General features: G+C 41.0%; 1 protein-coding gene across 16 annotated transcripts in view; it reads left to right on the forward strand.

Annotated features, from left to right (window-relative positions):
- Window positions 1-23168, forward strand: part of ARHGEF9 (Cdc42 guanine nucleotide exchange factor 9) — a 314624-nt gene that overhangs the window by 160196 nt on the left and 131260 nt on the right. For 2 of the 16 annotated variants that reach the window (XM_043492314.1, XM_043492315.1), the window contains exons 1-2: window positions 2020-2727; window positions 6761-6822. The exons of 9 other annotated variants lie outside the window; for them this stretch is intronic. In XM_043492314.1, the coding sequence (XP_043348249.1) occupies window positions 2529-2727; window positions 6761-6822 (261 nt within the window). In that variant the 5' untranslated portion in view covers window positions 2020-2528. Of the gene's footprint in view, window positions 1-2019; window positions 2739-6760; window positions 6823-23168 lie in introns of those variants that run through there. 5 more of the 16 variants (XM_043492316.1, XM_038416960.2, XM_038416966.2 and 2 more) reach the window with 5 other exon arrangements.

Raw genomic sequence — 23168 nt, forward strand, 5'->3', positions numbered from 1 at the left:
TGTAACTCCATCAGCTTCAGTGGTATGAGGTCAGGATTGGATCCCAATCACTTTGAACGCCATCAGGAGTACTCCTATCACTATTCTATGCACTGTTCTATCATGAAGGTGTTGTGACAAAATACACTGCCTCCTGCTGATGTGACTATCATGTAACCTACACTAACCTGCTATGCGGCTTTGTCCCCTTCTAAGGATTGGACCACGCAGAAGTTTGTCTGAGTCTGCTACTGCCTCCCTTCTAAGGAGGCTGGTCTTTTAGCTTAAGTCGCCAAAGTTTATGCTTTTTACATCTAGAGGTCTTGAGTTCAGACCCTGGATATCTCCCTTGGGTCTAGGGGTGTTGTTGTTATATCCCACGGCAACAGAAGTAACATGCCAACTCAGATCTTTAATGACTAGGATCATGTGATGAGAGAAGATGGCTCAAGGACGCTTGGGCACCATCCACTTAAATTAAAGAGCCTAGCACCTTTCTGAAATCTTGGCAGTTTTTGATTTCAATGAAAACGACACTCATTTCTTGCATGTCATAGACTCATAGATACTCAGGTCAGAAGGGACCATTCTGATCATCTAGTCCGACCTCCTGCACAGCGCAGGCCACAGAATCTCACCCACCGACTCCTATGAAAAACCTCACCTATGTCACCTTAGTCTGCATGCATAAACTTCCTGAGTAAATTCTCAGGAGCAGATTTCCTGGAATGCATCGAAGATCAGCCCTGATTTTCACATTTCAGCATGTAAGGTATCTGTACTGGCAGTGTTTCTACATTTGTCTTACCTTTACTGCCGTCAATCATTTGCTTTTCAGAATTCACTGAGTGTAGAGAGGGGACAGGAACTGGGAAGCAGAGTATTGTATATTTATCTTTAAGGACCTAAATGACCTGTGGGGGGCGGGGGGGGGGGGAAGAGAGGGTTGTTTTTTATTTTTGTTTTCTTAGTGTAGGAATCAACTTTCTGGATGGTTGTAGCATAAATAAAGTTACTACAATCCTTTTTCCCTTTACGCCTGTGTCCACGGGATTAAGGTATAATTTAGTGCTCTGTGTGGAGAAATCTATTTGCAATGCAGCACGTGCAGTACCAAGGATAGCATGCATGGTGCTGTGCAGAATTGAGAAGAGATAGTCCCTTACTCCTCAAAATGTATGGTCTCTTTTTCAGACCCACACTGAGGTTCCAAATGATTCGATGTGGGTTGCTCCTTATGACAAGGGGCATAATAAGCACTCAGATTCTCTGCCTGTGGCACATAATAGTCTAGTCTCCTGTGGGCTGAAAAGCTTTGGTCTCATTTCAGTTGTTGGGTTTGGTGTGCAGGTGGCTGGACGGTGCTGGTGGCCTGTGAGATACAGGAAGTCAGATGAAATGAATCGGTGGTTCCTTCTGGCATTAAACCCTGTGACTGTGTGATGCTCTTGCCCTCTTATTCCCTCCCTAAACTGAACAGCCTCCTAGAAATAACAGCATCATTCATCCAAAGATTAAATCCACAATACACACAGTACCTTGATCAAGGTTACACAAGAAGCCTGTGGACTAGAACACAGGTCTCCTGAGGCACCATCCTGTGCTCTAACCACTAGACCACATGCTCTGTTCCATAAAAAGAAAAGGAGTACTTGTGGCACCTTAGAGACTAAACAAATTTATTTGAGCATAAGCTTTCGTGAGCTACAGCTCACTTCATCGGATGCATTAACGTGAAGTGAGCTGTAGCTCACGAAAGCTTATGCTCAAATAAATTTGTTAGTCTCTAAGGTGCCACAAGTACTCCTTTTCTTTTTGCGAATACAGACTAACACGGCTGCTACTCTGAAATCTGTTCCATAAAGTGATGTATTTTCTGAACTGCTTTAAAAGCAGAAGAAACTGTCCTGCTCCTCACTGCCATACTAAATGGAAGACTCATTTATGGTTTCGGCTTTTCTTTTGCATTTGACTGACAGCCAAGTTCCCTTCACTGCCTGGTCACTGGAGCTGATTAGTATGCGAAAGGGCCCGCCTCACATTGAGAGATGCAGCAGCAGCAGCTTGCCGAGCTGTCACACTCACACAGGCTTCTTATCTGCACTGGCTTGATGAATTAAAAAGCAAGCCAGCCAGCAAGAAAGAGAAGGAGAGAGAGAGGGGGGAAGAGAAAGAGAGAGAACCTTGCAGCCAGCATTTGCATTTTGGTTTTTTTTTAAAGGAAGGATTTTGCGTCTGAAGTGATCACTGATTGTGATGATGCTTCACTTAGCAGGCTCCAGAATGAACTAGAGGCAGCAGATAGGGGGATAAACAAACAAACAAAAAAGCAGACCAAAACCAAATACCAACCAACAAACCAAACCAGGAACAGTTTTCTCCTTTATTCTAGCATGGTGGATGTATGGACAGTCTTACAGAGCAGAGATTGACATCTCCAAATCTACCAGCCCCACATCTTGAACACTACAGTGTTCTGCATTGCACCATGACCTTGGATGTTCAAACGGTGGTCGTTTTTGCAGTGATCGTAGTGCTATTGCTTGTGAATGTCATACTCATGTTCTTCCTGGGCACTCGTTAAATGGATTTTTTCTCCTGAGCTGTTGGGGGCTATTGCCACTAGCAATTCAACAAGAGAGCAAGAGCGAGAGAGAGAGAGAGAGAGAGAGAGAGAGAGAGAGAGAGAGAGATTTCTTACTGAGGGGGGAAAACGCACTGAGCTTCAACATGGCCTCGCTGTGATATGTATGACGTTGGTATATTATCTCTCCGTAAATCTTTTGTCATGTCTTGTCTTTTAAGTATGCCTGTAAGTGTAGCTGCTTATTGCCTGGATTTTAAATGTGATAAATAATAATAATCCATTCATATATCTCTTGGTTACAGATAGCTAGATACAGCTGTACATACCTAGATAGAAACAGAGTAAAAAAATTGTTAAAAGAATAAGCACTAGGTGTGTTGTTTTGATTCCTTTATAAAATACGGACTCCCGTTAAGAACAGAATAGGGATTTTTTGGTCAACATTTCTTGCAAGCAATTAATGTCGAGTGTCTCTGAGAGTAACTATGTAGGTACCAGGTGAGAGATGGTGTGTATTTAATTGAATCTAGAGCACTGGCCATTTTTAAAAGGTGGAAAAAAATCCTAGCTGAGAAATGAACGTTATTAAATCTTTTCTAAAATAACATTCAGCCGCAAAAAGGGGAAGAAATTTGATTGATTGATTTATTTCTGTTGCCTTGACAGTGTGACTCGAATACTCAATGTTCAGTCCAAAGAACCCTCCAAATTCTATGTTCCCACCAGTTTAGCATAGCTCTTTTCTTTAGACATATAGCAGAGAATGAAACATAACCAGCTGGGGTTTTTTTTCTGTTTATGTGTGTTTCATATCTTTGCAGAGTGGGAAGAGATCAGAGATGAAAAGTAATGCATGCTTTGTTTTCCTTTGTTAAAGCAACAGATGCAAGGGTTTTGCTCTTGTTTTGATTTTTTTTCTAAAAATATTAGTTAGGCTTCCTTTTTTTAATGTACACATGAAAAATCTTTGCCCATCTCAGGGATAACAGGATTCCAATATGGGCAGTTTTTGGCGACTTCATTTACATTGATTTTCTTGAAAATGAAGTGCTAAGTTACATATTATAGGCTCAATGAGAAGTTGTCCACTAGTTCAAGGTCCTTCTGTTAAGAGAGGTCCAGAGCAAAATGAAATTGTTTGCAAGCTGGGTAACAGGGTGGTTTTGAAGGTGGGTTTCAATGCGCAAAGTTTAGTAGCAATACAAAATGTGCTGGGAAGAGTAATATCTTTTCTCCGTGCAAATATCATACACATAAGCAGTGTTTCTGTCTGAAATCTTGTCCACTCTTTATTTATTATTTCCGCTACAAGAAAAGATCCAGGCTTGCTGAAATAAACAAATAAAAATTAAAAATAATCACAGCATGTTTTGGAAATGTTTGCGTCTCACGATAATATTAACTGTGAGTGTATTTCTGTGATAATATAGGCAGTTTGAACTAGCTCCATCTGTCTACATTATTTTTCCTATGTACTCCATTATCTGGAATAATACCTATCCACAAAGCCATAGATGGAGATATAGATATAGACATATGTACACGTATATATCCAGATGAGCGTGTCAGTTACAAGTTAAGCGAAAAGTTTTATGTATAGTTAAATGGATAGTTATAGTAATTAAGTGTCAAAATTTGAAATTAAAACAAATGCTGCAAATCTGACACTTTCAAACCTGGCTTTAATGGCAAATACAGGGAAGAAAAAAAAATCACTAGGGTCAAATGTTGTAGCATTCAGTCACGTAAACCAGCAAGAAGTGTTTAATCAATATAGACAGTTTTAATACATATTTTATCTATTGATCTATAATAACTCCATAAATTGTGACACAATCCCATAGCAACAACTCCAGTGTCTGCTGACTGTCTTTCCTTTTACTCACTTGTAGCTATCCATGGTACAGGTGATTGCTTCTGAGTGGGTCTTCTTTTAAAAAATCATCACGATGATGGTTTGGATCGCTTAACAAGTAGAATTTGCCTTGTTTTCTATCTTAGCAATCTGATGTCAATATGCACGTGGGTTGAAGAACCTCTTGGAACCAGATTGAATGAACATAGGTGACCATGAAATGGGAATTCTTTGCCTGGGATTTTTCCCCTCAGAAAACTAACAATCAAACAACGCCCCAAAATGATTTGATTTAATAATTTTGAATGGCATAGTTATTTAGAGGAGTAGGGGAGGAAACACAAAAACCAAAAATCAGGGAAAAAAGCAGAGAGAAAACTGGTCTTAACTGTCTGAATTTTTTTTAAGGTTAGATTTTGGCATGAAGGTTTACCTTTAAATAAGATTTGTACAAGGAATGCTTGGTAACTAATGTGTATTTCTGTCTAGCACACTCACATTCCTAATGCAGAGATTCTGGCTGACATTTTGCATTCTGGAAATATGTGTGTATATGACAGCATATGTTAGAGTATGTGTGAGCATGCTAGTATGTGAAGGGTCTGAGTCTGAGTGTGTTAGCTTTTATGCTACAATTTTGATTCCATTAGTGGTGCGGTTTTGTATTTTGTGTTGCTAGGGGATTAAAATGGGGGTACAATGTGTGGAATGAGGGGTGCCAAATGCTACACTCAACTCTAATAATTGTAGAGTGATCACTGGGTATTGTTTTTTTAATTTCATTTTATTTAAAAATAAATTAATCTGGAACCTGGAAATTGGAAAATAATTTCAACTTAAATATTTTATTTTATTTTCCTGAAGGCTAATGGAATCAAAGAAGGCAGATTTATATGTAACAATGTGAAAATGAAAGCTTGGGAGTAGAAAAGTTTGTGTGTCATTTAAACAATGTTGTTCTTATTGTATGGATAGGGGTTTCTCATAGACTTTTGGATGGGAAGGGAAGAGAAGGGCATTAGAAATGAGTCTGTTTTTTCCCCAACCTGTTCATTAAAGGCCACTCTTTCAAATGGCCCTCAACCCAGCCTCTACAATCACGTATTGGTGATGTTGCAGCTGCAATTCTGCATTTAAAAAATTTAGCATTCAGCCATCTAACTGCCTGATTCTCAGGAGCAACTAGCTAGTTGTCTTTATTAAAAAGAAAGAAATATCATAATATTCCATATTCATGGTCCAAGCCATGACTGCTTATAATAATGAAGTGGTGTTGGTTGGGGTGACAACATGGCTAGATGTCCATATTTTATTACCTTCACTCTCAAATGATTGCACTTTCAATTTCAGGACCCAATCATACAAGCACATATGCATATGAGTAGCTTACATACATGAACTCAATTGGCCTATTCAAGTTACTCACATGTATAAGTGTTTGCAGAGTTAGGGTCTCAGAGGTGGGTTGTGGAAGTCTGGCCCTTTAAGTCTCTCTTTCCCTCGATCTGAATAAGGTGTGCTTCACTTTTGTGGGAACGCTCTAGCCAGAAATAGGGTGAGAGGGGAAAGTTACATTTTAATTAAAAATAAAAGAGAGAGAGAGAGAGAATATCCCTTCTGTAATACGCTGGCCATGAAAATTACCCTCTATTAATCGAATAAAAGCTTTCCATTGACTGCTAAATGTATATGTTCGAGCTGGGTGACTGGAGACCTAACTCACTCTTTGTCAGCTTCAGCAGGATTCAATGTTATTTCAAGAAAATGCCTCTGACTGTATCATAGCAACCCTTGTATCACACAGTACATAAAAAGTCCGTTCCTCCTGAGCTGCAATCCACCTTCTTAAAGATCCAGGCACCTTTCTAGATAAGGGGAAACATGGGTGCATATTATTCCTTCCTGATGCTTCAGAAAAAGCGCATATGTCACCGTTATCAGTATTAAACCTATTATTATTTCCATTCTTCAGTGTGGTTCTAATTCTGATTCTTTAAGGCTAACAAAAGGGATTTAAAAAAAAGCTTTTGCCACCCCTCTTGATACCCCCCCATCCGTTTTATATCTCAGATGACAAGTAAAAGGGGACGGGACAGCTCAGAGGTCTCTGACGTGATTGTTCTTTTCTATCCTGCCATTTGGATTTTACCCTGGGATGGCAGCAGTGCAGCATTTGTTTATGCTTTACAGTGAATGAAGAGCTGAGTAGATTCCAGTCCTTTTGTGGGAACGTAGAGGTGCTTTCTCATCCCATAGATGAATGTTGTAAGAGCTGCATGTTCACCTGACTCCTGCCCCCATCTGTTCGCATAATGTGGTTATATTTCTTTTTGGATCAGGTATTCAGTACACAGCCCAACTGCTGTGTATAATGTCTGAAGGAAAATTGCCAAAAATCCATGTAAGTTTTTTTTTAATTTGTTAAATTAACAGAACCCATCTCTTTTTTACTGTTCATTTCATTGTATTGTTGTTCTTTTATTTTTATTTAATGAATGCTGGTTGTGATTGGAGATATACTTCTTAATTCTCTGTATACCGTGCTTGCCTGCTTGCATGTATGTATCTATGTACCTATGACTGTACTGTATTTGTCTATGCTATATATTGTTAGTAATGCATCTGGGTAGAGGAGGAGGGATTGTCTTTTTTTTGTATTCACAATGTATATCTTTCTGAACTGGCTACAGTAATTGGATTCATTGTGTATCTCATCTAATGGGATGTTATCCAGGCTACTTTATAAATTGTGTCATTTGCTCTTTTTCACATGAGATATTCCCAACTGTCCAAAATTAGGAAGATTGAGGGGAACTATCAAATTATTATCAATAATAATAACTGTGCTGCTGTGGAGAGGATGTGTTTGTCTCAGGGTTACAGCTGGTGACTGGAGGACAGGTCTCCAGATAGCCATTCCCAACTCTGCCACTGATTTTCTGAGTGGCCTTGGCCAAGTCACTTCACCTTTTTGAGCCTTGGTCTCCGGGGCTGTAAAACTGGGATAATGCTACATCAGTGGAGTATTGTGACGAACGATCAATTAATGTTTTCTCATATACTAATATGTCATTTGAATGTAATGTTTTATTATTCTATTCAAACGGCCGAGCTGTGTGTAGCATTAGTTGGCTAAAGGGTGTCTGCCCATACCATAAGCAGTTGGATTTAGTATTTTGGCTTAAGGGAATCCTGTTCTGACCTGTGAGCTGTAGTGATTTATGCTTCCAACTAAAAATAGATGCTCCTGGAGGAAGAGCTGCTGAAGAAACCGTGAAGGATCTTTTTTTCATGTGACTATGAGCTTTTCCCTGAGAGAAAAAAGATTTTATTTTTAATTCTAGAGAACCCTCAGACTGCTGGGTACTCTGTAACTCTTTCTGTGATCGTTGTCTTCAAAGCATCATGCAGCCTGCTTTTCCACTCGGAAAAGCACTTTTAGAATATTACCTTCTGCGTTGTCAGGACCATTCACTAGGAAGATGAAACTTGTGGCAGAAAGCCCTGCAGAGAATTCCCATTGATGAGTGTGTCTTTATCGTCAGGAGGCTTTGTCAATAGAGGATAACCAAAATTAAAGAGAAGCCCGAGGAACTGTGTTTCAAAGGCAGTTAAAGAAAGAGACGTGGATTTGTGATAGCAATACTTATTATGGTTTATCTATACTGTATCCCAAAGTGCTGTATAAAGTCCTTTAGCTATCTTTATCCCCATTATAAAGATGGGGAAACCAAGACAGAGAGGTCACATGGTGAGTTAATGGCAGAGTTAGGAAAAGAATCAAGGCCTCCTGATTCCCAGTCAAGTGCCTTATCCAATAGTCCGCACTGCCTCCTGAGTGTCAGAGGTGCACTTTAGGTAATCATGCAAAAGTGTGGATGCCTCTTTGAAACTTATATTAATTTTATCTGAATGTTGTTATTTGGAAACCTTATGAGAACAGGCTTGATTTTGAGATTTCCAGGATGGCCTATTTTCAGTTTGGTAAGGAGTATCTTTCTCAGAGCTATTTTGGGATTTCCACTTCTCCTTCAGATAGAATCCAGGAACCACGAATGCATGAAAAAATTAAGTATATGCCCATGCCAGTTTCGGACAATGGATAGTGGTGGCTAAGAGGCTCGTCAGTCCTTAGCCTGAACAGAGACATATGAGTTGATATTACTCGATTGCTGCCTCTGATTGTCTATGTCCGTTCTGAGTGGAAGCCCCCTGGCTAACTAAAATCTGGGAATGTATTTCCAGCCCATTTCCTCTATTTTCTGGTCCGATTGGATATAGGGGTAACTGCTTTTTCCCTGCTGCCCTGCGTCAGTAGGTGGCACTCTTCTTTCTGAGTCAGTACTGAAGCAGTGTCCCAGCTACCTCAGGGGATAGTGTGCTGCTTGTGTTTTTTATTTTTCTGGCATCCCATATGTAAATTTAGGCTCCTGATAATTTTGAGTCATTAGTTGGCTCATTGCACTTTCATGAGAATAAGTATGCGATGAGCAAATGTTAGTTTGTATTTTGCCTGCATCAGTTTCCCCTTCAAATTTCAATGTGCTCTGGTAATCTTCACATCTTGTGCTAAGCTGTCATGTATTGTTGCTGTGCACTGTTGAGCAGCTGCCACAATCTTCCCCAGAGAGAGTTGCATTTTTGCAGTGGGTGAGGTGATTCATTGTACAGTTTGTTAATCTCTTCTAGTGAAACGCACTGCATAAAAGAAAAAAAATATTTTAGTTTATTTTCTGCTTGGAAGTACAGCCAGTATCCGTTACTCTTGTTTTCATATACATGTGGCAGCCCCACATGTTGGCTTTTATAAAGAGATGTCTGACACATAATGATGAGGATAATTGTCATTGGCCTTACAGTGTGACAGTTATTCAGGAGGGTATCAAAGTATCTTTTAAATGCCCAGTAGCAAATCTTGAGAATCATATTATTTAAGTCAAAGTCTGTTGATTTATATTTTCTTCCCAATTTCCACCTTTTTTCAAATACTTGGGATATTTGCCTGAAAGAAGGTCTCTGTTACTAAGCGGTGAACTTTCTCCAGGGGCAAATTTCTGAATCCACAGTCCTGTTTGTGACATTATAACTGGTTGCTGTAAAAGTGAGCGCAATGTCACAAACAGAAGACTTTAGGAGTGGAATCAGCAGAAGAAATACATTAATTTTTTAAAGGAGCATCCTGGGAGATGTCTCTAGTAATTTAAAAAACAAACAAACAAACAAACAAAAAGGTACAAAACAGCCTCCTGTCCAGAATAAATAAAATACACATTTGAAATAACAGCAACATAGGGCTTAGTCTTTTATCTTGCTAAGCTGTGGAGTTATTTTGTTGGTAATAGCTGGAGAAAAAGTTTTTTGACATCTTAAATGAACCCACTGCGACAGCAGAATGAAGATTTGCTTGTATCCTCAGGAGAGGATTTTTCAAAGAATTCCTATTGACCAGATTTCCTATGTTAATGTTGACGGCACTGTTCCCTTCTGTATTAGTTAATTCTCTTTGTCTGGCAAGATTTATGCAATGTGGTGTGTACTGTAATTTCTGTTCTGACACTAAATTTATATTTAGGTAATGCTTGCTATCTAAAATTCCTTCTCTGTGATTCGATAAGCTACTGATTAGTTTATGTGTTGTTCTCCTTCCGTACCTGGCTGAGGTGCAGTCATTTTCATTGTAAGCTTGCAAAAGTGTGATTAAGCTTTGGTAGTTGTTTTTAATATGCATTTCCGGGCCCAGGAGTAATGCAGGTGCTTTGATTTTGTAAAGCTTCCATCAAAATTCTGTTTAAAAAGCACACACTGTTAGAATGCTTTCTGGATCTGAATGGAATGTGTTTGAAAGCTTCGAGAAGCATCAGTTTGTTTTTAATGGCAACAGGAATGTTTACACCAATCTGATCTAGAACTGTGAATTGAAATGCAAATTTATTACCACAGTTGTGTGTGTGTGTGTGTGAGAGAGAGAGAGAGAGAAATACCTGTGTTAACCATATACTAGATTGACTATATGTGTGCATTTATCTGATTTTATATATATATATAGAGAGAGAGAGAGAGAGAGGACAGAGATACCTATTTATATAAAAAGATGCACACAAACATTATATTATACAAACTTTATATATATATATATATATATATATATAAATATATAAAGAGATACACATACTTGCCTCTGCACATGAGGATGAGCCTGCAAAAGTAGCTTTCCCTCACTTTGTCCCTCAATAGGACCAGCCACAGTGGGAAGCAGAGACTGTTGCCACTGAGAGGGGATATGGAAGGTGGTGTGGTGTGAGGATGGAGCCTGGGAGAGTGGACTTGGCCTGTGAAGGGAGGAGTGTGCACACCCAGCATCCTTCCAAAGGCAGGCAGACACTGCCACTCCAGCCAATGTTCCTCTAGAGCCCCAGGAGGAATCCTGGCTGCATCAACCAAAACTCCTCCAGGGCCACAAATGGCAGCGCTGTTCCTCACCAGCCTTCCAACCCAGATAGTGGCTGAAAGCCGCAATCTGGCCTGATTATACACCAGTGCCAAGAGGAGACGGAAGATGAAGGAAGTTATAAGGAATGAAGGTGCTGGAATGAGTTATGGGTCACACATCAGTCTTCCACATGTGATGGGCATCACACCTGTGCTGGAGAAAAAGGGCTTGCCTATTGTCACCGGGCCTTGTTTTCAGTGATGGCAGCTTCCTGACTATGTCAGGCTCAATTCACTAGGGGCATCAAGTCTCAGGTTTTGAACAGCATCAACTGTAATTAACAGGGAGAGGCTCCTATAAATCGGGGGAGGGGGTTAGGCGACAGCTGGATGGGATGTTCAGCCCCTCTGGTTAAGGCTAGATGAATCTCTAGTCGCATAGTGTCCAGGGCCAGATTGCACCACTCTGCTTGAGAGCTGGGATTCTGCAGAGCCATTTGAAAGTCTTTCCTGTTGGATTAAAAAATATTAAAAAAGAGAAAAGGAGCAGCCCTGGAAAGAGCTAGTTTGTTGTCTTTATTTACGGCTAAATGTGTGACAGGAACGATTAGAAATGACTGTTAAGAGGAGACAGTCCTGTTCTGTGCAAATCATGAGAGCCCTTCACAATTGTTAATAAAAGCTGATTGACACTGCAACCACCCCACCTGGCCTTACGGCACCTTTAAGGATCCCCCCACCAAAAGATCTCTGCAGTGCTCCAGGAAGTGGTGTTGTTGATCCAGCACATGGTGCTCTCCTCTCTGAGTCAGTACTGAGCCATAATCCAGCAGGGATGTCCAGGGCACTGTGCTGGTTCAGCTCTCATTTTTCTGATGAGACATTAAACGCAGGATTGGACTGCGGCTAGTCATCAAAGCCACTTTAATGGCAGGTATTGCAAGGAGTTGTTAGGGGTGTTGTTATCTTCTTTTTCCCTCCTCTCCCAGTTTCAGTAGGGCATGGTTTTGTTGTTCACCTCTTGTTTTGTAGTGTTGCTGTGTATTGTTAAACAGTTGCTGTGTTTCACCCCAGAGGTGGCTGTCTTTCAGTGATGGTTTAAGTAATCTCTAGGGTCTGTTTTGTGTAACAGTTTGTTAGGTTGCCTCTCTCACACGCGCGCACACACACATACGTATATGTATGCATGTATATATCTATATCTATAAGTATGTGTGTGTGTTCCCTGATATGGTTTGATAAATATGAGGCAATGGAAAGGCACGTGCATGTTACATAATCTCTAGGAGTGAAGAAAACATTGTTGCAATTCATTAGGAGGCAGGCCTTCTGCAGGCAGCATTTGTTAGCATCATTTAACCATTGATGTGTGTAGTTCTTCCAACTGGCCATGTTTTCGCCATATACAGTTGTGTCTGATTTGAAAATCTGGTTACACCAGCCTTTGGTTTTGTTATATTTTTAAAGTAAATAATAATTAATATAGCAAAATCTCAGGATGAGGAGGATTGGTCTTCCTTTGCTTCATGTGTTGCCTGCAAGGAATCTTCCTTCCCCCTTCCCTGGCTCTGTTCTCTTTAAAATCGCTGTGCCTCAAGAAATCAGACACAAATGTGGCTTGAAATAAATATTGCACCCCTCCCCCTATCTCTCACATGCTCTCACCCACCCATCCGCCTACTCACGAATGGGAGAATGAAATCAACATCTACTTTTAGCCAGAGCCTTATGGCTCTGCAAGCTGATTTTAGATTCTTTTCCCCAGCATTGTGGCTGTGGTTGATGTATATATGAATGGTAAAATAGGAGAGGATTTGAATACAGTATTAATTGGCTCTGCAGCCTTAAGAGTGTCCATCTGGACCCAGAGGGAGTAACGCCGACATATGCAGCGAACAGAAGAGTATTCAAAGAGGATGGGGAAGTTTTTCTTGTTCAGTAAGCATTGAGAGCTGGGGGAAGCATCATCAGTTAGATGGAACTAGGGGAGTGGGAACAAACAGCAAATAAGAGGAATCTGGATTGAGTCAAACAGGAGTAAGTAAGAGGATCTGAATTCTTCTTTCCTACAAAAGGGCTTGTATCCAGCTGCTTATATGTTACAGCATCTCTGCACTCCTCTCACAGTATATCCAAAGGGAAGAGGAGGAGCAGCAGGGCATTGGGCAGGAAATTGCAAATGTGTCTTAACCTCTTAGTCTTTCCATGCCTCAGTTTCTCTATTTGTAAAAGAGAGGTTGTAATATTTACCTTCCTCACAGGGGGCTATGCAGCTTAATTCAAATATGTCTGTAAGATGCTTTATGGGCCTTGAAAGGGAGGAGGCCCTAAAGAAGTAAAAACATGTGATGGCTTATTTATTTTTAATTTACCCAGTAAAAATAAAAGATCTCAAACTGTTTTCATCTCCCAAGGCAAAGCAGATATATCTACTGGGACTAAGCTGGCAGTTGCCTTTTGAGTGAAGTGAATAACTATATTGCTTTTAAAAACCAAAGCTCTCCACAGGGAGTTTGGAAATTGCCACACTGGCTCAGGCCAGGGGTCCTTCTGGTTCAGTATCCTGTCTCTGACAGTGGCGAGTACCAGACATGTCAGAGAAAGATGCAACTAACTCCATTGCTGATAATGATGGAATAACCTGCCTATAGGGGATGTTCCTTTCTGACCCCTGCTAGCTAGCTGGTGGGTGATGCCCTGAAGCATGAGGGTTTATAGCCTTTGTATTTCAAAAAACAATCTTCTCTAATGTAACTGTGGATGTTCTTGTCATCAGTGTCACCGGTTATCAGAGAATATAGGCTACAGTCCTTTAGTATTGTATTTAGAAATATGAATACATAAATAAAACTATAGGTACCCATCCAGAACTCTAGGTGCCTTGCCCATTATAGTAAAAGGCATAAAGCACTGGAGTGGGACTCCAGAGACATGGACTCTGCCACTGGCCTGGTGGGTGACCTTGAGCAAGTCATGTCCCCTTTCCGTGCCTTAATTTCCCCATCTATAAAATCAGGCTAATGATATTGACTTTCCTTTGTAAAGTGCTTGGAGATCCATCTCAGACCACACTCTCTTCAACAGCCTGGGAGAAAATGGGTAAAACACAGGCTTTGCAGTGTGCCACGAAGGTTAGCAAATTGTGAGGGGTGCGGGGTGTGTGTGCGTGAGAGAGAGAGAGAGCGAGCTCTGAAATCAAGGCCTCATCCTCCCCGCCGCACAGAAGATACCCTGCCAACAGCTCCCTCCCATTTATACTGTGTGAGCTCCAGGTTGAGCACCTTTGCTGATCTCATTTGTGTCAGTCTGTCCCCGGGAGAGAGGCAGATTCCCAGGTAATGAGAACCTAAACCCTTTAGTGCTTCATAGTTATGAGCAACACCTTGAATGCCACTTGGAGGCTTAATAAAAGGTGTGGGCCAAATTCATCCCTAATGTAACTCAGCTGATTTCAGTGGATCTACAAAAGGGATATATATGGTCCCAAAGGTTTTGGATATGCACTGCCCATGTGCCAATATTAGACTATACATGGTATTATTCTCATGCATGAAAAATGTTTTAAATGGCATTAATATAGAGCCTTTCTGTTTCTGTCTATTTAAAGCCTTCAGTCTGCCTTCAGGCAGTTCAGGATCTTTTGTTTTAATATTGTGAATTAATAAAATTGCTCTTTTATTATTAATTGATCAATATTAGTACTTTGTACTTCTCTAATGCCTTTGGATGTACTTCCCAATCATTCATGAATTAAGCTGCATTATGTATGAATATCCATATCGAGACTTGATAGAATTCCATTTTTATTTTTTATAATTTTCACAGATAACATTGATGTTTATTTTCTAGCTTTTAAAATGTTTTTTATTCGATTTAAATTTTCACAGTTGCACAAAATTATGGGGCTTAGCCTTTGAAATTTTTTATATGGATTTAAATTTTCAGAGTGGTGGGAAATTATGGGGGGGCAGGTATATTAGACAATAATTATTTAATGACCGTAGATGTTGAGATTCAAAAAGTTGAAGCTTTATAATGATTGAAACACAAATTATCAACATCCCATGTCAAAATATACAGAGTAACTATCCTTAAATCAAACTCTAATAAGCTCTCAAGCTGCATTTTCCTTACTTTGCCTTTCTAAATTTCAATTCTCATCAATGGAAATATTTTTTTTTTTGGTCAGTTTGTGTGTATATGTTGAAATTGACATTTACTAACAAAAATCTAACCTGTCCAGGCCTATCTGTAATGAAAAGAATAACCTTGATTTTTTTCTGATCTCTTGTGGCATCTGAAATGGGTACAAGTGCAAAGCTAAAGCCCTTTCCTCCAAATACATTAGTAAAACACACGCTAAGCCTAGGCTCTTGATGCTCAGTTGAGCAGCTCAAAAGTGACCCACACCAGTATAGCCCTGCTGTGGATCTTCTGCTGTTTCTTTAACCTGACACAAGCTGGTCTGTAATTAGCTGTACCCAGGACCAGGCAATGTAATCTAACTAATTTTGCTCAGAGCCATAAACTCTCACACCATCTCCTGTCTCCTAAAAGTTTATCATCCCAGTGTGGGAAGCAGGGGGAGAGAATGTTGTCACAAGTTCCTTTTGGATAAAATTCCTCTTTGGCTTGAAAATGCTCAGCCCAGCCTGTTGTAGGTCTCTCCAGGGTGAAGGAATCACAAGAGCCTGCCAAAAATAAGTCAGACGTGCATGCAAAATAGTATCAACACAGCTGTTAGGTGTGGGGGGGGATTGTGGGTTTTTTGTTTGTGGAAGACTGCATCATTTTAATTGCCTAATCAAAAGCAGTATTTTTAATACCACCCATTTATTCAATGCCTGACTATATCCCGGTATTAGGACTACAGAGCACTGTTCTTGTAAATACTTTGGGCCTGCCCTTAAGCTCTAGCTAGTGCCATAATCCGACTTCCTCCTTCACATACTTTGTTTTAGATCTCAAATGAGCAATTATGTAATCCTAGGAGTTAGAGGTGGAAAAGTCCTACCTGATCAGCGGCTGCTCTGCTCTTTGGTGCTGGAGACCTCATCCCCTCCCAGCTGCCTGGTCCGTGATGTTTAGGTTTCAAATAGGCCATTAGTGGTTCAAATGCCACAGACTGGTTCTTCCTGGACCAACGTTTTAGAACTTTTGTAGTTGATGATCCAGTCCGTCTCCCTGCCAAAGCAAAATTGTTCTCTAGAGCTCATTAGCTGGTTATTTGTATGTCTGGGACATTTACCACTTCCCTTGGATGGATAAATATCCCACTGTCACTTTTCTTTAAATTCCCTTTTTTCCTCCCATCTCCACTGCAGTCAGTTTCACCCGTTTGCTTTTTTTTTTTTTCTTCTTCTTCTTTTTCTGGCTCTTGCTGATATTCCATGGCTTCTCTGGATAATAACAATACTTGACACTTTTCACTGAAATAGCTTAAAATATTTTACTAAAAAAGAATTAATTAAAAGCCTGTGAGGTAAGTAAATACCGTAGTATTGTCCCTATTGGACAGATGGGGAAACAGGCACACAGAAGAAGTTAAGTGCCTTGCAGAGTGTCCCATAAGGCTTAATTCTGCTACATGCTGAGCACTTCCTTCTGGAAACACCTGAGCTCAATAGAGGATCAGGGTATTTGCAGAAACCAGAACCTCAGGACCAGAACCCAGACCACCTGACTACCCGACTCATGTGATGGTATATTATTATTATTTATTATTTCTATTATCGTAGCACTTAGGAGTCCCAGTCATGGAGCAGGGCCCCATTGTGCTAAGCAATGTTAACCACTAGAGCTCAAAGCCAAATCAGTCAGAATAAGCATATGGAATTTGGGATGCTTATAAGAACCCATGCATCTGTTACACTGAACTGGGTACGTGCGAGAACTGGCTTTCCAGTGAGATGTCTGATATTGCTACCAATGTCTTGGCCAGAGATCCTACATGACCAACCATTTTTCACACTATTTTGATATGCCCACCCACGTGGATCAAGGCAGAAGAAGTGAAGGAACTTCTCCTCTTGGAGGTATAGTTCCTTCCCTTACTAGCTCCCAGGGTGAGGCACTTGTGTGATGTCCCATACACAGAGCTCATGGTAACGCAACAAGATTGCCCTTAGTTACTTGCTTCTCACTGGGAGCCAGATTCTGCTCTCCATATTCACATGGTACCTTGCTCTTCAAATGGGCCCCAATGAACTGTCTCAGAGTAATATGCTCATCTGTGAGAGTAAGGAGAACAGGACTGGGCCTCATAGCGGTTTCAACCTGAAAGTGTCCTTTAAACCTTTTCAGAAAAGTCAAGGCTGTTTTTATATTGTTCATGAGTAACCTCCCATATTTGATCTGCTTGTGTGACCTCCCATATTTGATCTGCTTGGCTTTTATTGGCAGGAATCAGGAAATTGGATAGAAGAGTTTTCTTTGCCAGAGGCATGTGGCAAGGGCATCATTGGAGTACAGGGTGGCCCGCTGAATAGATGCCTTTGTGGATAAATGCATAAGTTGCTCCATGAGTCTTCTCAGCAGCCATTTTCAATGCTTGCAATGGGAATCTTTGCCATTGGCAAACTATAAATAAGGAGATGTAATACGGGAGAATAAGCTGCCCACAGCAGAATCCTTGTGTTAATAAAACATAAAGATGGATGGATGCAGAACAGCTTGGCTTGAAGAAGGTAAAAAAAGAAAAGAAAGTTATAAACCATGGACTAGTTGATATTATTTAAAAGCATAAAATGATCAAGCAAGTCAAGAAACTTAAACAATAAAAAAAATCTGAAATGAAGACCAGTAACCTTTTTATGGCACAGCATAAGTCATTTTAATTGCAAGCCATCTAGAAATCTATTTGAGGTAAGAAATCAATTCAAGGTTGTAAAGTAGAGTGAGAGGGCCAGTGAATAAGAGTCAGGATTCCACATGTTTATGACTGTCTGGCTCTTTGTTTTCAGTTTCATTCCAAGTGTTATTTTCATTCCTTCTTCCTTTCATCCAGCCAGAGAAGATACCCTCCGAGGTAGGTTGGAGATTGAGTGAGAGGTGAAGTGATCTGGTGCCTTCCTCAGTGGGTTGGGTCTTTTACCTTCTCTGAAGAGAAGGCTTAGGATTTTGATGCTGGTGAGCTCCTTGGTGAAAACCGCCAAGGTGATCAGTGCTGCTGCACTGCAGAGCTATGTGAGGGGGTGGAGTTTGTGCAAGGACCACCTGGTTACGTCCCAACCTGGGTGGGATGCTATTCATTGAGATTTCTGTGGAATGATCTTGATTTTGCGGTGGACTATCTCACATTTTGCAAGCTAAGCTGTTCTGGTCAAGATGGAGCATGGCATACTGGGATCTCTGGCCCTCATGGACAGCACCTCTGTATCAACTCTGTAACAATGAGCCAGGGTATGAAACTTACTATGGCTACCTATGTTTTAAACATCTGTTTTTCTGTCTATCTCACACTCATCATTGTAATATCTGAGCACCTAACTAAATTCCAAATACTTAATCCAGCATAAAGAACCCATTGAAGTCAATCAGAGTTGAGGGCTTTCTGAACCTTGTGGGTTAGGGATAGCTGTTAATGTTCGAATTAGGTAACATGTTTAACAACGATGGTGAGACCCATTCAGAAGAGACTCCTGAAAGGCCAGCACAGGGCACCTGAAATTTCCTTGTGTTCTGTAGTGTTTGCGAAGGATGTGTTGCTTTGTTTCCTTTTCTGTCATTGTCATTCAGAGTTGCCACACCTGATTTGCATTTGATCCAATTCTTGCAGCATCCTTGCTGGCAAGCGTTGTGCACAGAATGGAACATTGGAGCATATAGGGCAATGCTCAGGGCTGCCACCAGGCTACCTGCAGTGGTGAGAAAGTGGCCTTAGCCCACTGGGAGGCAGGCTGTGCTTAGCTGAGCTTCACCCCACAGCTCAACGTGAGTTTTTTAAAAAGCAAAATGTTTTTACAGCCTATTGTTTTCCTAAATAAAAAGCTGCCAAGGGGCACTTTGTGATTGGGTTAACAGAGTTCTAGGAGGTGGATCCCATGGACTTTAATAGGTTTTATGGAGCTAAGAACCCCACACCCTGCCTTCAAAACATCCCTATAATATTATCTCTCTCTGTCTCCTGTGAAAGTCTGTCATTAAATGTAAACTGGGGCTTAAATGACAGAGCACTGAGAGAGCAGCAGCACACAGGTGTGGGGTGTTGTTTTCAACTCAAAAGGATGCCAAGGGAAATTATGTTCCTCGATGGGGCTTCTGGAACAACACACATCTGTTCTGAAGTCAGGTTTCACCAGCAGCGGCAGGGTGATGGGAGAGTTTCATGATAACCAGAACTGCAGACATTTAGAAAGATTTCACAGCAGAGTGGCTAAGAGCCTGAGCAAGTGGATCACTGCCTTTAGTGTTCCCTTTCCTCTGATCCCATTCTTGAGCATCTCATCTTGCTTCCAATCTTCTCCTCCCTCTGTTCTTTCCTCCCAGATATCATCCCTGAATGGAGAAATTCTTTATTTGCCCAGGATTAATCTAGCTGTCCCCATTCCGGTTCCATTTGGGGTCAGATGGTATTATCCATTGTTCCCTTCAGTGGGAGCTAAGCTGACCTCCTCAATCAGGCTAGAAGGGAAGTTCCCGCAGAGCATAGCATGGTATAATATGCCAGGGGAACTTTTTCACATTGGTGAGGGATGCAGCTTGCGTTCCTTGCTGTTGGATACTGGATACTGCATTAAAAGCATTCGCTTCTGGATACTATTGTACCAGCAACATAGAGTGAAACTGGAAGGAAAGAGCTACAAAAACAATCAGGAGTCTGGAGGGCTTGACTTGCTTGGAAAGGTTGAAAGTGCTTAAATAGATGGACTGAAGGGGGTATGTTTGAGAGGGGGGGTTGGGAGGACATAATCATCAACAGGTGTAAAGGTTAAGGAGGGAGAGGAATTATTTAGGGTGCTACACCTGGTATAACTAGGGGTTAATGGAATGATATTAAAAAAGGGGAAATTGAGGCTGAATATCTGGGAAAAAATATAGATAATGTAATCTATTGGGCTGTTGAATATCCTCTCTAGGCAACTGGTTCAAGTCCCATCATTTGGCGCATTTGAAACAAGATTGGACAATATACTAGAGAATGTGCTCTGGGAAAAATCCTCTATTGGCTCATTGATGGAAGAGGATCCTACCATGTCTTCTCCACCTCTAATCTCTCTAATCCTGTGGACCATCAGTCCATGACAGTATAGTAACATCTGTGTCACCAGGGTTCCTAGTGATTCCCTTGTGTGCATAACTTTGTACGGTGCTTAAGGGAAACACCAATAGGAGTCTTGGTGGATCAAGCTTGTTCTGATGAAAACAGGATACAGGAACAACAGCTGGTTCCCAGGACAGATAGATTCACAAGTAGGTGGTCTCTGCCAACTGGGCACCTGGTAATGTTGGGAGCAGAGGGAAAGAGAATATTTTTATTATTATTATTATCTGGAACTAATCCAATCCTTAAAAAGAGTGTGGGCTTCTTCAGTTTGAATGTGCTGGAAAGCAGGGCCTTTGGGACCGACTGGATAGCATGCAATGTGGCCCCATGGATCACTATGAATACTGTTACTTACACCTGAGCCTTTTGAACCAAAGCCAGGTATCTATAGGCACACTCCGAAGTACCTATAAATTCTTGGCCTGGCATAGTTTAATGAGCTTTTTGAGCCAGAATCGGATAGTGGTTTAGGAAAGTGCTGGCTCAGCCCCAAGTGCTGCTGATTGTTCTCTCCCATTTTACCCTGGTGCAATGGCTTTGGGCAGTCACATTTTAAAATTTGGATAAACATGCGAGCTGAAAACACTCTGGAGGGACCCTGTGCAGTTTTGCATAGCAGTTCATCTCTGCTGATTTTTAGCACAATGGGTTTTTAAAAAAGGGGTGTGAGATGGACAGACCTGGCAGAGAGATCTGCATTGGCAGTTTTCCCTTCTCTCCCATTCTTCTTTAGCTCCCTGAATGCAGCCTGTGCCCAGGATCTTTTGTAGCTGGGGAAAAATAATAATTTACAACATGTTCTTTATTGAATGTCTTTGTCTCCCAGGAGAGCAGGCCCCTCATTGTTTTCCCTTGTGTCCAAAATAATAAGCCTCTTGTGTATTTAGAGTTGCTTCTGAAGAAACTTAACAAGTCTTACAAAAGTCATCATGGGCCTTTCTCCTTGGGAGGCCCTTTCCCCAACACATGCTCATGATGAGTGTTGGTAGTTCTGTATGTGGAGAAATAGAGCCACCTCTTAGACCCTATCCCAACTCACAGCGTTTGATCATAGTTGTGCAGGACTTAGATGTGGCTGCCTCAGGGTGTAGTCTTGGATTTTGCCAGCTAAGCTCATTCTGATCTGGGGCAAAGTGTTTGCCTTTCAGATGAGACACAGGAAAGAGATTCATGATCACTAAAGACTCTGTAGCACTTTTTTGCCAGAGTAAGATTCTTAACCCCAGTGTCCTGGCAAAACTGTAGGTAACTATGTTCTGTCCACCTTAAAACTTCCTTGGTAGGTTAAAGGCTGGATGTAAAAAGGAGCCTAAGGGAATTAGATGTGCCTAATTGAATTAAATTCCTTTTACATTCCAGTCAAAATTAGCAATTTCCTCACTTCCTACCCTTTACTGTCTCACAGCATTATTGTGGACACTTATGCAGCTCCTGTGTTCCGTCCCAGAGGTGGTTGGATGTGTGTGGAGGAACAAGTGATTTCTGAATTTATAGTTTTGCAAAATGCTTTGGTATTAGAGGGGCTATGTACTTGTATAATTGTATTATTAATTACTCGTGATGAATTATTAATGGGAACATTTGTCCCCACCTGCATATACCTTACGCCGCTTACTGTTTTTCTTGTTTTGTTTGTATTTTGTCATCTTTGACCAATTTCTTTCTTTGTTCTTCAGATAAAATAGGCTGTATTGGGGCTTTTCAAGGTATTTTAATTCCCTCTAGAACTCATCAGATTGCTGGAGTTAGAGATAGAAGAGACCTATTAAATCACCCAGTTCATCTCCCTGCCAGTGCAGGATTGTTGGCTTTGTTCCACCTCTTTAGTATTTTGTCTAGTCTAGTTTTAAGTGTCCCAGCCGGGGCTTCCACCAATTAAAAATTTGTTTAAAAATACAGGGTTTGATCCTTCTCTTCCTTCTTTCTTGAACAGAAGGATCTGCACTAGCTGCCTACTAGTTTGTGTAGGGAGGTTAAATTGTTGGTTTTAACTGATCAAGCCCTAAATGACTTGGAACCTTCCTACTTGAGGTGATATGGCCACAGATGCCACCATCAGAGGTGAGTGAATTGGAATTCCCTCAGGATAGAAGAACTGGAGCTGCCAGCAAGTCGTTCTCCCTCAGGGCCCCTTGGCCTCTGGCTTCCCACCTTGGTCCCATAGAGTTCAACTCTGATGAGCTTCAGGGCACATTACAAAAACCACCTGTTTGCTAGGGCTTTTCAGGAGGCTTGAAGGTGATGGGCTAGAGGAGGGGGTATATTTTGCTGCTTTAAATGACTGGCTGGTTAAATTAATTCTGGTCTGCTGCTGGCTGTGTGGATTGTGATTCTAACTGTCAGGCACCCACAGCTGTGGTAGGTGTCCTTTTTGGTATGTAAATCTAAATAAATAGAAATGAATAGTTGGGACATTTGAACAGGCTGTGAACAGGGTGAGATCAGAGGTTTTTGGCTACTGCTTCTTGCTTTTCAAAAGATCCCCTGAGTCAGATCTGCCTTAAGTAAAGTTATTGCATTTGCATTTTGAGAACCTGTCCCCAGCCTTTTTGCTCTATTAGTGTGGTCAGAAGACCCTTGGATTTATGGATGACCCTAGAAAGCACAGGTTATATTTTGTTAGCGTGCGCGTTAGAGAGACAGAACTACAGGGTCCTGTCTGTGTCCAGTAGCCTTACTACATTATATTTTAAATATCCCCCTTCTGTATTGATTACCTCTGTGTCCTGTCCTTTCTCTGTTACAAAAAACCTTATATTTGTATCATATTCTAATTTCTGTCCCATCACATGTTGTTCGGGAAGTGTTCCTGCTTCACATTGGCTTTTAAATTACAAAGCAGCCTTCCTTGCCATTTTCTTTGCCTGCAGTAGTATCAGCCATTTTTCTAACAGTGAGCTGAAACCCTAGGATTCCTGCTAATCCTAAAGGATCCAGTGGGGGAGAATATTGAAAAAGAAATGTAGGGATTTGGAAATGAATCCAGGATCTTAGAAACCAGGGACTGGATTGTCTGCCAACTAATGCTTAGCTGTTGGAATGCTGTGTTTCAA

Source organism: Dermochelys coriacea, chromosome 9, assembly GCF_009764565.3.
Source record: "Dermochelys coriacea isolate rDerCor1 chromosome 9, rDerCor1.pri.v4, whole genome shotgun sequence".
Classification (NCBI taxonomy): Eukaryota; Metazoa; Chordata; order Testudines; family Dermochelyidae; genus Dermochelys; species Dermochelys coriacea.